Genomic DNA, 13,713 nt, shown 5'->3' on the forward strand with positions numbered 1-13,713 from the left:
GCCACAGAGGAGCAGGATCCTAAACCACAGTGCAAGGAGATGCAGGAGACCCGGGTCAACTCCTGCTGTGGACACAGGGACCAGCGGGCTGGGCATAACACACAGAGGGGGTGATGACAGCGGCCTCACACCGAACACCCCCCCGGGGAGCGAGAGGGGTGAAGAAGGGCTGGGGCGTGCCCGCGGCGGGGCGGCCCCGGAGGGAGGCGGGCGCGGCAGCACTGCCTGGGGCGAACGGGCGCAGCCGGGGGCAAAGCGGCACGGGCCGGAGCGCGGAGCGCGATGCGTGCGGGCGGGGAAGCTCCGCACCAGGTGCTGGGCCGGCTGCGGTTCCTGCTGCAGTGCAGCGAGTGCTTCCGCCGCGCCCAGGCGCTGCCCGCCGCGCTCTGCTACGTGCCGCGGGAGGTGCAGTACAAGATCTGCAAGGACCCCGCCGCCAGCGCCGCCGCCGCCGCCCGCAGCCTGCTCAGCGTCTGGGACAGCCCGGGGCCGGCGCGGGGCGGCAAGCGGGCGGTGCGGGCCACCATCGAGGTGCGGAAGGGCGGCTGCCTCCGCGCCACCGGCGAGGAGTACTGCAACAGCGCCGGGCTCTGGGTCAAGCTCAGCAAGGTAACGGCGGGGTGCGGGACCAGCCCCGCGCCGTGCAGCCCGGAGCCCCCCGCGGCACGCGTTGGTTCCCCGCGCCGGTCACAAGCCGGGCTGCGCTTTCAGGAGCAGCTGGAGGAGCACACGGGCAGCCATGACCTGGCGGAGGGCTGGGTCCTGGCGCAGAGTTTCGGAGAGGGAGGAGATAAGTTGGTCCCGGTTGACTCCGCGGAGAGGATCCAGTGGCAGAAGCAAGCGTTCGGGAATGACTATAAGCCCGCGGTCAGGTACGGCCCCGCGCTCGGGTGCGTGTGGCTGGTACCTCTGGAAGATGTGCAGCACATCCAGCACAGCCTCCTTACTCCCTCCTGCGCAGGTGGGACACATCCCTGCCAACCAAAGGTGTCCCCTCATAGGCTAATCCTGTTTGCCCGTGGCAACACCTGCATAGGATAAAAGTGATGCTGGGGGATTCTGAGGCAATTGGGTTTGGGCTGAGCAGTGATGCAGTGTTAGCACAGTGATGGGAAAGCTCATACTTGATTTTCGTGATGAAAGGCCATGTGCAGGGCTGGATTCCCCACTCTTCTCCACTATCTAGGTGCTGGGACTCTCTTCATTGCTCCCACAGCTGTTCCTATAGCCCCTGACTGTCACCCCCACTCCCTCAGTGCTGCTGCCTCCATTCCAGCTTAAGGCTTGGGTATGCTGAGCACTGACCCATCTTTCTTTCACTTGTGTGATTCCTCACCGGTGCTGCTCCAGCTGGGAACAAGTGGTGGACCTGACCTACTCCATGCACCTGGGAGAGAAGCCCAGACTCATAGAGCAGGATGAGGCTGCAGTGCAGAAGTTTCGGTATGAGTGCATCTCCTAGAGCAGTTCTGATACCTGAGGGGTGTCTGGCTGTTGCTGGACATGCCTGTGGGCTCAGGACTGGCTTCAGGGTCAGGAGTGGAAAAGATGGGTGCCTTGCAATGCCTTTTATATTGATACTGTTCAATGTTGCTCAAGGAAACATGGCCTTTGCTCCATGGAGCATTGGAGCAACTGTATGGTGCTATTCCCACTGGGCTGGGGTGGCCATAAACACTCGGTGTGGTGGTGGTGAGATACAGCCATGTTATCTGCCTGTGCTGGGCACAGCTGCCCAGCGCCATCCTGTTGTGATGACCGTGAGATGCTGCAGCCAATGTGAGCTGGGGCACCTGCTGGTGTGCAGGTTTGGTTTGCATCCTGCTCTTCCCATGCCTTCTTGCAGGTCTGTGCCGCCGGGCTGGAGCTATGAGCATGACATGGAGCTGGGGCGCTTCCTGTATGATCACAGTGAGAAGGAACTGCAACGTGGGGGATGCACGATGGAGCACGTCAGCAACATCGAGGTCTCCTCGCAGGTGGTGCGTAGTGAGGCTCCTCCGTAGCCTGAAATCAGTGTCAGATACACAAGCATTGTCGCAGCTGTGGGGAGGATCAGCCCTGAGAGGGGCAGGGAATGGTGATGGGCTCTAGTGAAGCTGATGGGAGTTGGGCCTCTGGAGCAAAACACCATTGTGTCTCTAGGGTCTGTGGCCATGCTCAGCTTGCTCTGAGCAGGAGTCACCTTCTACCTGCAGCCTAACAAACTGAGGAGCTGTCCCCTGACACATCCAGGGGTGACCATGGCGTGCCCAAGGATGCTCAGCTCTTTGCTGTGCTCGCTGCACTCTTGCAGGGGGACTGTGGAGCCGCCATCCTGTTGGACAACCCGACACAGAGCTTCTGGGAGAGCAACGGGCCCCCGGGAGAGCACTGGGTGCGGCTCAGCATGAAGAGAGGCAGCCTTGTCAAGTGAGCTCTCGGGGTGTCCCCTCCCTCCCAGCGGCTGTCCCGGGGCAGGGCAGGGTGCCAGGCAAAGCACCATCTTCCTCCTGAGTGCGGCTTCCCCAGCCTCGGGGTTGAGGTGGAGGGAAGCTGCCACCAGAGGTACCCCAGGAGGACACAGCCTTGCCCCCAGCCCCATCTCCAGGGGCATCTCTGTGAAAGGGAGGACAGCGCTGACCCTTGCTCTTCTTGTCCCCAGGAAGCTGTGGCTGGTGCTGAATGGGAGTGAGAACTCATACATACCCAGGCGGGTGGCTGTGTATGGAGGGACACTGAACAGGCTGCAGCACATAAGAACTGTTCTGATCAATGAGTGAGTAAAGAGTTCAGCTTAGATCGAACTCCAGAGTTGTCTCTGCACCATGAGCAGATGCTAAGGAAAGGGGCTGGTGCTGAGCGACCTGCTGGTGATGGTGGCTTTTTGCGGGTTTGGGCTCCCTGGGTGCAAGGCTACATCTGTCCCCACAAGCATGGTGGCCCCTACCTACATGTGCCAGCCTCATCTCCTTTCCTGGTCCTCATCTGTGCAACTGGGTTGTGGTGTGCTTCCTCCTCCCTGGTGACAAGGAATCTTTCTGCCTCCTTCTCCTTATCTCTGAGGACATGGGCTGCTGCCATCCCCTTTCTGAGCATCCCTGCTGTGTTGTAGCTGAGAAGCCCTGGGGTGCTTCACCTCTTCCTCTTCACAGTGTTTTTTCCCCACAATCCCCTAGGTCTTTGACAAGACCTTGCCAAAGGCTTTGGAAACACAAGCAAATCACTTACCAGATTGCTTGTCTTCCCAAATCCCTGTTTCCTTCAAAACACATCACTCTTGTGTGACCAGCTCTTCCTGCAGGATGGTTATACCCTTGCAAGATGCGCCCATGACCCCCTGGGAACAGTGATGCCCTCTCAGAAATCTCACATTTCTGTTGTGCTTTGAATTTATGTTCTTGTCTGGCTCTTTGGGTGCTGCTTCCACCTTCTTCAGGATATCTCTGTGCCTCTGACAGCCTCTTCTCTCTGCTGAGCTCCCTTCTGCCACAGTGAGGTGAGGGGTCTTCTGCTCTGGGTAGCAATGCATCCTTGGCTGGGGAGCCAGAGTGGCCTGTGCCTTTCTGGCCACCTCCTGTGCACTGTGGCTCTGCCACCTCTTTTCGTGCTGTGTGCAGGAACAGCTACCAGTGTGTCTGCATCCTCCGCAACATGAAGTTCCACCTGCCAGTGCTGGAAATCCGCTTCCTGGAATGCCGGGGTGAGCCTGTGCTGCTGGGTTGGGGCTGCCAGCCCAGCCTGGCCCTAAACCTGCAGCCATCCCAGTACCTGCGGTTCTTCCTTCCACACTGGCTGCTTTTGGGGGTCTACTGGAGGAAAAGCTGGGGAATGAGCTTCATTTGGGATGCTGCAGGTGCTGGGGGCTCTTTGCCCCCAGCAGCTGCAGCATCTCTGCCATGCACTGTCCTTTCTTGGCAGACCAAGGGTACAATGTCCGCCTGAGAGGGATTAAGATTAAGTCCTTCTGGGAGTGGGACCTGGTTCTGAGCTCTGCCATGTTCCAGCCAGCCCGGCTGGTGCGTTACCCTCTCCTGGAAGGGGTGGACACCAGTGTGCTGTACCGGCGGGCAGTGCTCATTCAGAGGTACCATCCCCAGGAGAGTGAGCCTGCGCCCTGGCCTCTAGCAGGGCTCCACACATATGCCAAGCCCCTCACATCCTCACACTGCTTCTCTCTGGTCTCCAGGTTTGTCCAGATCCTGGACAGTGTCCTGTGTTACCTGATCCCCCGCTCCGAGGACAGCACTGGCACCTTCAATGCACTCAGGGTGAGTGTTTGCTGGGCTCCCCTGGGGTGGTACCAGTAGGAGCATTTTGTCATGAACTCAGCTGGTTTTGCTGGAGGCTGTGGCATATCCCTGTTGATCTGATGGGAACAGACCTGCCCAGGGCTCATGCTGAGAGCTGCCACATCAGGCATTGCCAGTGAGATGGAGAAGCAGAGCATCCCCTGTAACACCAGAAACTGGGCTTGTGGAAAAGGAAAGAGGGTGCACCATGACAGAATCAGGCTTCTAATTGTCCTGGGTTCAGCTGTAGCTGTAATTTTTCTTCTTAGTTGCAGGTGCAGCGCTGTGTTTTTGACTTTTGGCCTGGGAACAGGGCTGATAACACCGATGTTTTTAGTTGTTGCTCAGTAATGTTTACTCTGATCAAGAACTTTCTGAGTCTCACGCTCTGCCAGGGAAGAAGGGAATGGGAGGAAGCAGAGACAGGACACTTGACCCAAACTAGCCAAAGGGGTGTTCCATACCACAGCACGTCATGCCCAGTATAGAAACCGGGTATCGTTTGGCAGGTGGTGAGCAATTGTATTGTGCATCGCTTGTGTTTATTGTTTTCTTTTCCTTTTCCCCTTTTAGTTTTATATTCTCCCCCCTTGTTATTCCCCTTGTCATTATTATTAGTGGTGGCAGCAGCAGTGGTCTGTGTTATACCTTAGTTACTGGGCTGTTATCTCAACCCATGGGAGTTACAATCTTTTGATTCTCCTCCCCATCCCTCCAGGAGCAGGGGGGAAGGAAAGGTCAGAGTGAGCAAGCGGCTTCATGGTTCTGAGTTACAGGCTGGCCTTAAACCACAACAGTAACCATCTCAGCTTGTCCCTTGCTAGGACATGAAGCCATTCCTGCTGCTGTGCAAGCAGAGCACAGCCTTCATTGCCGACTGTCTGCAGTCCTCGGAGAGCAGCCCCCCTGCCATCCTGCCAAAGCTGCGCATCAACAGGCTGCTGGCCCGGGAGCACCGTGCCAAGCCCACGCTGGACCCTAGCTACAGGCACACTGTGTTCACCCAGGTATGGCAACACCATGCCCTCTGTGTGTACCTGCCAGCTCTGCATCACTTGTCCCCACTGCATCTCATCCCTTTTCCTCTCTGCTCCTCTCCAGCTGTATGAAGGCCTCAGATCTTTCAAGCACAATCAGCCCCTGGACTACAGGTCAGTCTTCAGCATCACAGTTTTGGGGTGTCACCTCTCCGGAGCAAGGTGCAGGGAATGCCATGCACTTCTTACTTTCTTGGAGGAGGGATGTACATGAGGCTGTTGCTTCCCCACAGATGGCCCACAAACTGCACACAGTGGTGGGAGTGCGATTTCATCACTGAGGGCATCGTCGACAATGGTGAGAGCTCTCCCCTCCTGCTCCATAGCTCTCCATAGCTTTCCCCAGGGCTTTCTCATGTTGGGGTGCAGTTCAGTGGGTTGCCCGCTCAAGTGGGGTGTCCCCATTGTCCCAGCTTCTCTATGGGAGGCAGCCATGGTCTGCAAACATGTAGTGGTCCCTGCATCTCTCATACCCCACCAGTATTGCATCCTTGGGACCAGCATCTGTCCGTGCTGTGTCAGGCACTAACCAGCCTCTGCCCCCACTGCAGGTGGTGGTTTTCGGGACACCCTGTCAGATATGTCGGAAGAGCTGTGCCCCAGCTCGGACAATATCCCTGTGCCCCTGCCCTTCTTCATCCGCACCTCCAACCAGGTTTGGTACCCCATTGTTTGCCTGTCCAGCCCTGGGCATGCAGACAGCAGAGCCGGGGGGCTTTTGGGTGTTAGCTCTATCTTAGTGCTTACAGGGCTATTGGCTTAGGGAGCTTTGCTTGTACCTGTGTGGTGGGCAGGAGAGGCAGGCAGAGGGGTGATGGAGAGGGAGGCTGCAGGAGGGACCATGCTGGGCTGGTCACATCTGTGTCCACAGGTCCTAAGCTTCTCTCCTGCAGGGTAACAGCAGCAGTGACACCAGGGACATGTACGTCCCCAACCCCTCCTGCAAGGACTTTCCCAAGTACAAGTGGATCGGTCAGTTGATAGGAGCAGCCCTGAGGAGCAGGGAGTTCCTGGTGAGCATATCAAGTCCCCGCTTGCCAGCAAGGGGCCTTTGTTGGTGCTGTGGTGTCACCCCTCAGGTGATGGAGGAGCACATGAGGATGCATGTCTTTGCTCCCTCTGGCAGATGCTGGCTCTGCCGGCGCTGGTGTGGAAGCAGTTGGCAGGGGAAGAGGTCGTCTGGAGCAAAGACTTTGCTGCTGTGGATGCGGAGCTGGTGAGTGGAGCTGGGGTCTGGCAATGGCAGTGCTGTGCACTCCTGTGGCTGCTCCAGCTCCACCGTGATGGCTGCTTTGGCTCCATCATGATGGCTTTCACCCTTTGGGGTTGCAGGTGAAGCTTCTGGAGATGATGGAGGGGATGGACAGGGAAGCCTTTGAGTTCATGTTTGGCAAAGAGCTGACCTACACGGTTGTGCAGAGTGACCAGCATGTGATGGAGCTGATCCCCAATGGCAGCAACACCGTGGTGCGCTATGAGGACCGCAGGGAGTTCATCCGCTTGGTGCAGAAGGCTCGACTGGAGGAGAGCAAGGAGCAGGTAACGCTGTCCCCCAGGGCCAGCGTGGCTCCAAGGGGACCCTGCTTCTGGTACCTGTGGGGTTGGTGGCTGTGAAAATGTGTCTCCAAAACCAGCTCCAGCTGGGTGGCTCCTCCATGCATCCCATGCTCAGGATGCCCTGGGTATCCCGTCTGGGGTCCTGCATTGGTCCCTGACGTTGGTGCCCTGGGTGGCTGCCCTGGGCTCAGACCCATTGCAGTGACATGGGGCTCTTCCTGTGTCCCCCCAAGATCGCAGCCATGCGTGCTGGGCTGCTGTCTGTGGTGCCACAGCCTGTGCTGGACCTGCTCACCTGGCAGCTGTTGGAGAAGAAGGTCTGCGGGGACCCCAAGATCACTGTGTCTGACCTGTGGAGGTTCTGTGAGTGCTGTCCTGTGCATTCATCCTGCCCCATGGCCGGGGGGAACCTGGGGGAGGATGAGCCAGAGGGACCCTGGGTAGGGATGCAAACCCCACCAGTCCCCACTCTGGTCCATCTGGTCCTCAGCTGCTATGGGCAGAGGCGAGTGGTCATCCTGCAAACCGGGACCCCTGTTTCTTCACCCTTCCTTCTGCAGGGTGCCAGCCCTGCTCGGGGGTGCTGACTGCTCACCAAGGGGGTCTCCTCCTCTCCTGCATCTGCTCTGGGCTCTCACAGCAGGGCAGGATGGATATGTCCCGTTCATTTGCTTTGCTGGCAGTGTCTAATGGAGCTGTTGCACATTCTTTGTCACAGTCACATTTGAGGACTTTGCGCCCGATGACACCAGTATCCAGAACTTCCGGGAGGCACTCAGCAACTTCACCAGTGGTGAGCAGCCCCAATGCTTTCCCCACTCTTCCTGTGCAGGAGAGTGGGCATGGGAATGGGGTACCCACTGCCCTGTGCCATGGGGATGCTCATCAGGTACTTCCCTGGGACTCAGCTGGGGTCATTCCACCTGGCCCCTCCTGGGATGCTGAGAGCATCCCTTGGCTTTGCCCCATGCTCCTGGGATGATTGTGCAATGGCAGTGACTGGGACACTTGAGTCTCTGTCCCTGAGCCCTGTTCTGACCCCCAGGGGATCTCAGCCACTTCCTAAAGTTCGTCAGTGGCCGGAGCCGCCTCCCAGTTCAGATCACTGTCTACCCAGACAGGTCAAAGTGAGTCCATCCTGCCTGGGCTGGGGTCCCTGTGGCATGCCAGGGTCTGACCCTCTCTCCTTTCTCCCAAGCCTCAACGCAGTGGATGTGATGCCACGGGCCTCCACGTGCTCCTGCACCTTCTTCTTGCCCAGCTATTCCTCGTGAGTCTTGCTGGGGACAGGGATGCTCCCCCTTCCCTGGGGCTGGCACTGGAATCCCGTTCCAGGCTCTCCATGTCCTGTTCTGGGGGATGTCTGGGTAACATGGGGAGAGAAGCATGAAGGTCCTGGTGCTTTGTCATGAACTTGACCCCATGTCTCAACCCACCAGGGCCAAGACCTGTGAGGAGATGCTGCGGTACGCTGTGTACAACTGTGTGTCCATCGACACCGACAGGGATGAATGAAGCCCCCAAGACATCCCATGCCATGGAACCCACATGCTCCAGGGACACTGGCATGAATAAAGCCGCAGGGCCGGATCCTGCTGTCCTGCCCCAGGATGTGTTTGTGTCATGCCTCTCGAGGGCTGGGACTGGGGTGCACATGCCCAGTGCTGCAATGGGGGGTCCAGCACAGCACTGTCTGCTGGGGGCTGTGCTAGCATGAGGTGAAGGTGGGGACTATGGAGAGAGCTGTCCCCTCCCCAGACATGGTGTGTGTGGGGAGTGTGGCTGCAACCTCTGCCCCCCCATGAACCCTGAAAACTGCCCCCCCAGTGTACCTTGCAACCTGCCCCCCCATGAACCCTGCAAACTGCCCCCCAGTGCACCCTGCAACCTGCCCCCCAGTGTACCCTGCAGACTGCCCCCCAGTGCACCCTGCAACCTGTCCCCCAGTGCACCCTGCAACCTGCCCCCCCATGAACCCTGCAAACTGCCCCCCAGTGCACCCTGCAACCTGTCCCCCCAGTGCACCCTGCAACCTGTCCCCCCAGTGCACCCTGCAACCTGCCCCCCAGTGCACCCTGCAACCTGTCCCCCCATGAACCCTGCGAGCTGCTCTCCCCTCTCCCTGCCTGCAGGCTTACCCCTGGCCGCCTGGGGGCGCTGTGCCGCCGAGCCCCTCCTGCTGCCGGGCCGTGATCCATGAGTCGGCGCTCCGCAGCGCAGGATCCGTCCCTCGGTGCCCCTCTCCCTGCCCTGGCCGGGAGGAGCCGATTGCGGCCGAGCCGAGGAGACGGATCGAGCCTATCGGCGCTCTATCGACGCACTCGGCTCTGCATGCGCATGTGCAGTGTGCGCCGGCGCCGCCATTGCTGTGCTGTCAGTGAGGTGCTGTGAGCCGGCGGCCGCCCGAGCTGAGGTAACACCGGGGCTGGGGGTCCTGGTGCCTCCGTAAGGGCCCCGGGGGACGCGGGGACCGAGGAGCCGGCGCACGGCTCCGGGGAGTGCTGCCGGGTAGAGCTGGGCCGGGTCGAGCCGAGCCGGTCGACCCTGTCCCGGCCCGGTTCTGCCAAGTTAAGCGGGGCCCTGCCCCTGTGCTCCCTCCGCAGCATGGAGTTCCAGGCCGTGGTGATGGCGGCGGGAGGCGGTTCCCGTATGACGGACCTGACCTCCAGCATCCCCAAGCCGCTGCTCCCCGTGGGCAACCGACCCCTGCTCTGGTACCCTCTGAACCTCCTGGAGCGGGCTGGCTTCGAAGGTGAGGCGGTGTCTTGGTGTGGGAGTAGAGGCTGTATTGCTTACTCTGCTCTCCTCAGGCTGCCCGTGGTCACCTCTGTGTCGTTTCCCCTTTCCCATGTGTTGTCGCAGGTCTCCTGTTGATGGGGGCAGGTGCTGTAGCAGGTTTCTGCACTGGGGCTGTGCTGTTGGCCCATGTCACATCCGTTCCTTCACGCTAGGTTGTGTGTGCCGGCGTCCCCTCCCCTCACCAAGGCTGTTGTTAACCGGGAGTCTCTCACTTGTTTCTTTCTCTGAATCATCAATAGAACTAGTGTGAGAAGTGTGTCAGCTCTCCTGGGATGTCTCTTGGTTTGTTGTTTCAGTCTGGCCTGACGTTCAGGATTACTTGCTCTGTCTGAGGCATTTAGTCCATGTTGCAGTGTGGAGCCAGGTGTTGGGTTCTGGACAGGACAGTAGAAGTAGCAGAGTTGTCATGCTCACCTGTGACTCTTGTTTTACGGGAGGGCTGAAATGGTATTTAATACATTCTCAAGTTCCTGACTGTTTTCTGAGGTTAGGTTTTTGTTTACCTTTTGAGTAGTGATCCCCTGTTTCTTACAAAACTTTTTTCTAACACCTTCCATGTTTCTGTGTTTTCACGTTTATATTTGTCTTTTGCCTTTCTTCTTCTCTGGATTTGCTTCTCCTGAGTGATTATTCTGTGCTCCACACTGAGACTGTTTCTTTCTTCACGACTGCTTCTTTTTTAATGTGAACATGTAAAGATCAGCTCATGATTATCCTTGTTAGCCTCTTACTATTTCAGTGTGCAGAACAGAAGAGCGAGCAAACTTACGACTGTATTTTGTTCCATTAAGAAATCCTTACTGAAACAAAATCCTTTTACTAAGAAATTCATTAAGAATTATTTTTTACCTGTTTTTCGAAACCTGCCTTTTGAATGTCTCCTTTCTTTGACTGTTCTTTTTTTTGCTAGGATCATACTTTTATCCAGTGATATGAATATATAGGCAAATAAAAGCTTCTCTGTAACCAATATTGTGCTCTGTGTGGCTCTTTATCAGAAATAAGCATTTCCGCTTGATGCTCTTGACCACTAGTAGGTGGTGTTACAGTCATTTCTCACAATGGCTGTTCAGCTTATCTATCACCTATGAAAATTTGGGGATTTATACATGAATATATGAATATATATGAATATATGAAGCTTCAGTAAGCAAATTGCCACCTTCCTGTTCCTCTCCTGCCTCTGCCCCCGACTGAGCTATGTGTTTCTGTATTAATAATCCACTGGCAACAATTCTCTCCCCAGATCATGATTTTCATTAAGTATGACACGGGGCTTTAATTCCTCATATTTGCTTATGTTAGTAAGTAGGTGTTCCAAAGGCTGATTCACTGCGTCCCTTTGTCCTAATTGCAAGTGCTGCATCTCTCCTAATATTTAGGAGACCTTTGTCCAGCTCACTGGATTTATGCTGAACTGTGGGACTTACAGCTTCCACCTGAGACCAGTTTTTTCTCCATCAGCTACTACTTTTCCTAATTCAAGGTGTGCTTTCAATCCCTTTCTCTAGCTTCTTCAGCCCTGTTTTGAATCTAAGTTGGCATCCAGTGTGGAGTGGGAGAGCAGCCCTCCCATATCTCTGGTACCAAACAACCACACAATTCCTGATGTTTACAGTTCCATCCTCTTTTCTATTAAAAGATTCAGGATGACTTCAGAATAAATTGGTACAGGTGTATTTTTAGTGTGTTTTTGTCTCGCCACAGGAGCTTCTTAGGCTAAGGGCTGGATTGTTTCCCCTAGTTCTCTGTTAAAATTCCATGTTACAGTGTGGATTTGGTTTTGGGGTGTGGGATATGTTAATTTGACAATTTGATTGTTGCTTTTCCTTGCAGTTTTTGAGGCCAGGGAAAGAGGTTTCTTACTGTTTTGTTTTCTGTATTTTCTTTGCAAAGCTTCTGTTCTCACATTCTTCACTTTGGAAGATACACTTTCATGCCACTGTTGGCATCATTGAAATATGCATTCACCTTTTTTCTTTTGTAGATGGAATGAGTTACTCACATACTACTCTACTTCTTGCCAAGATGGTGCAAAGAAATAGTTTAACCATTGTATTGCATTACTGTGGTCGGTGGTGGGGTCTGCAGAGGATTATACTGGATCAGGGTGGGCAAAAGACAAAGCTCTAAAGCATTGGAGACATTAATGCAAGGTCTCCTTGGGCTGTTTGAGGACATATGGTTTGAAGCTGCTCATTAATGACAGAAGATGTTTCTATTCTGTCTTGCTAACTCATGCCACTCACATGCATGTGTCCCTTTCAGTAACAGGCTCCACCCCCGCAAAGCAGGAGGGATTGTTTTCATATGCATTAGGACTTTAATTCTTTTCTTTAAAAGTTACTATTGCCAAGTTAGTATTGCCAAGAGCTTGGTTCATGTAGAACCCCATTATGCTCCTCATGCCTTCTGACAGTCCATCAGGCTTTCTGAATAAAAAGTATATTCTATTTGCAATGAATATTTTTTTTTCTGCTTGATCTCATTCCACTTTCCTCTGTCTTAGAGGTCATTGTGATTACGAGGAAGGAAATCCAAAAGATGCTAAACTTGGACACAAAAATGAAGCTGGATTTCGTGTGCATCAGTGACAACATGGACATGGGTACAGCAGATTCACTTAGACATATTCACCAGAAAATTAAGGTATTACTGGAAGACATTTGTGTCGTATTTTATTTAATTTTTTTTTCATTGTGGTTTAAGAGCTGTCCCATGGAATGATATTGATGGTAACTTTATTTCCTGGTCTTTAGAAGAGCTAAATTTTGTAAAGGTCACCTCATGAGGGAGTTCAAACAGACTGACTAGAATTGACAGCTAGGACAGCTGGAACAGATCCAGGCTGGGCACTGGCTGCTGCTTAGTGTTAGCTTTCTGGCAGGTTACTTAAAAGGTTGTATTTGTTTGTGCAGTTTTTGATATGATGTGTAATAGCTGTTGTCCACAGAGTGCTTGGGGAGGTAGTTCTGCACAAATGTTCATTGTCAGCTTAGTTTAAGCAAGACCCTCACATGTAAGGAAGTTTGATCAGTTCTCAACCCTGCCACAGGGTTGCCTGTGCTGTTAGCAGGTGACTTGCTCTGTGCTTCAGTTTCCTGCTTTTCTTATACTGGCTTGTCCATAAGCTCTTTGATAAACGTTGCACAAATGTGATAAAGAGCTGCTGTTCTAATAAAAATGCCACTTCACAGAATTTAGGTTTCTGGCTGCACAATCAAAACATTCCAATGTAAGGCAGAGGTGCTGCTCCGAGCTCTTGGCATGATCTGGGATGGAATTCCGGTTTTGTCCTTATCATACACTTATCTTTCTGATTTGTTCCCTGTCTGTTCAGACCATCTTAGCCAAATTGGCCATGTATATAAAAGTTGCAACATCACATCAATGAACTGTGTCTTTTGGTCTTCAGGCTCTTTTTGAAGGTAATATGCAGTGTAACAGGCTGTGTACTCCCAAGAGAAAGACTCCACTTTAGGCAAGATGAAATTTTACAGGCAAATACGGGTGTCTGGGTGAAACAACAAGAGAGATTCTGCAAGGGATTAATGCACAGACTAGAATAATTTAGAGGGTGAAGAGGAGACATAAAAAGGAAAAGCAAAATCAACAGAATTAGTTTAACTTTTAGAATGTTTCTGTTGTGGAGAATTGTGTTCTGTCATAACTCAGTCTGTCAGTATTTTTTAATTACTTTTACGCATGAAGGAAATACCTGTGTGCTGCAGATTGTGACCCCGACCTTACATTTGTATTGACTGATCAGAGAAAGCAGTCCCTCTTTTTGTTAATCCAGACAAGTTAGCTGAAGGGGGAGGCCTGGGAGAACAATAAAGTGTGGGGGGTAAGAAAATAGACTGTGTCTTCAGAGGCAGCAGTGTTGGATCTTCTGTTTATTTTTTAGCAAAAAGGCTTAGGAAAGATGTGAGGTAGTCCTGAAACCCACACAGCTTCTTCAGTCAACTGCTGTGTATGAATGGCAGCAACTGCTTCTGCCTTTTTTATTCCATGTCTTGCTTGTTTGGCTGTGGAGAACAAAGTGCTCT

At 53.9% G+C, this 13,713-nt stretch overlaps 2 protein-coding genes across 3 annotated transcripts in view; both read left to right on the plus strand.

Annotated features, from left to right (window-relative positions):
* The first annotated feature begins 241 nt into the window (after nucleotides 1-241).
* LOC101878808 (E3 ubiquitin-protein ligase HECTD3-like) lies at nucleotides 242-8,473 on the plus strand. 2 transcript variants are annotated; one of them, XM_034064392.1, is made up of 21 exons: nucleotides 242-609; nucleotides 712-872; nucleotides 1,351-1,443; nucleotides 1,847-1,982; nucleotides 2,297-2,412; nucleotides 2,645-2,758; nucleotides 3,600-3,682; nucleotides 3,901-4,066; nucleotides 4,169-4,250; nucleotides 5,096-5,278; nucleotides 5,373-5,422; nucleotides 5,542-5,606; nucleotides 5,860-5,963; nucleotides 6,202-6,321; nucleotides 6,435-6,524; nucleotides 6,641-6,847; nucleotides 7,099-7,228; nucleotides 7,584-7,754; nucleotides 7,911-7,992; nucleotides 8,064-8,135; nucleotides 8,305-8,473. In XM_034064392.1, exons 1-21 carry the CDS (start codon nucleotides 283-285, stop codon nucleotides 8,378-8,380), a joined length of 2,628 nt encoding a protein of 875 aa, XP_033920283.1. In that variant the 5' UTR covers nucleotides 242-282; the 3' UTR covers nucleotides 8,381-8,473. The 2 variants fall into 2 exon arrangements, with proteins under 2 accessions (XP_033920283.1, XP_033920284.1); XM_034064393.1 differs by having other exon boundaries at nucleotides 243-609; nucleotides 7,584-7,658.
* Nucleotides 8,474-9,130: 657 nt separating this feature from the next.
* The window catches only part of EIF2B3 (eukaryotic translation initiation factor 2B subunit gamma), a 99,533-nt gene continuing 94,950 nt past the window's right edge, over nucleotides 9,131-13,713 (plus strand). The window contains exons 1-3 of the mRNA XM_005151082.4: nucleotides 9,131-9,278; nucleotides 9,469-9,617; nucleotides 12,174-12,313. Coding sequence (XP_005151139.2) covers nucleotides 9,470-9,617; nucleotides 12,174-12,313 — 288 coding nt within the window. The 5' untranslated portion in view covers nucleotides 9,131-9,278; nucleotide 9,469. The remainder of the gene's footprint in view (nucleotides 9,279-9,468; nucleotides 9,618-12,173; nucleotides 12,314-13,713) is intronic.

This window comes from Melopsittacus undulatus, chromosome 6 (genome assembly GCF_012275295.1).
Source record: "Melopsittacus undulatus isolate bMelUnd1 chromosome 6, bMelUnd1.mat.Z, whole genome shotgun sequence".
Classification (NCBI taxonomy): Eukaryota; Metazoa; Chordata; class Aves; order Psittaciformes; family Psittaculidae; genus Melopsittacus; species Melopsittacus undulatus.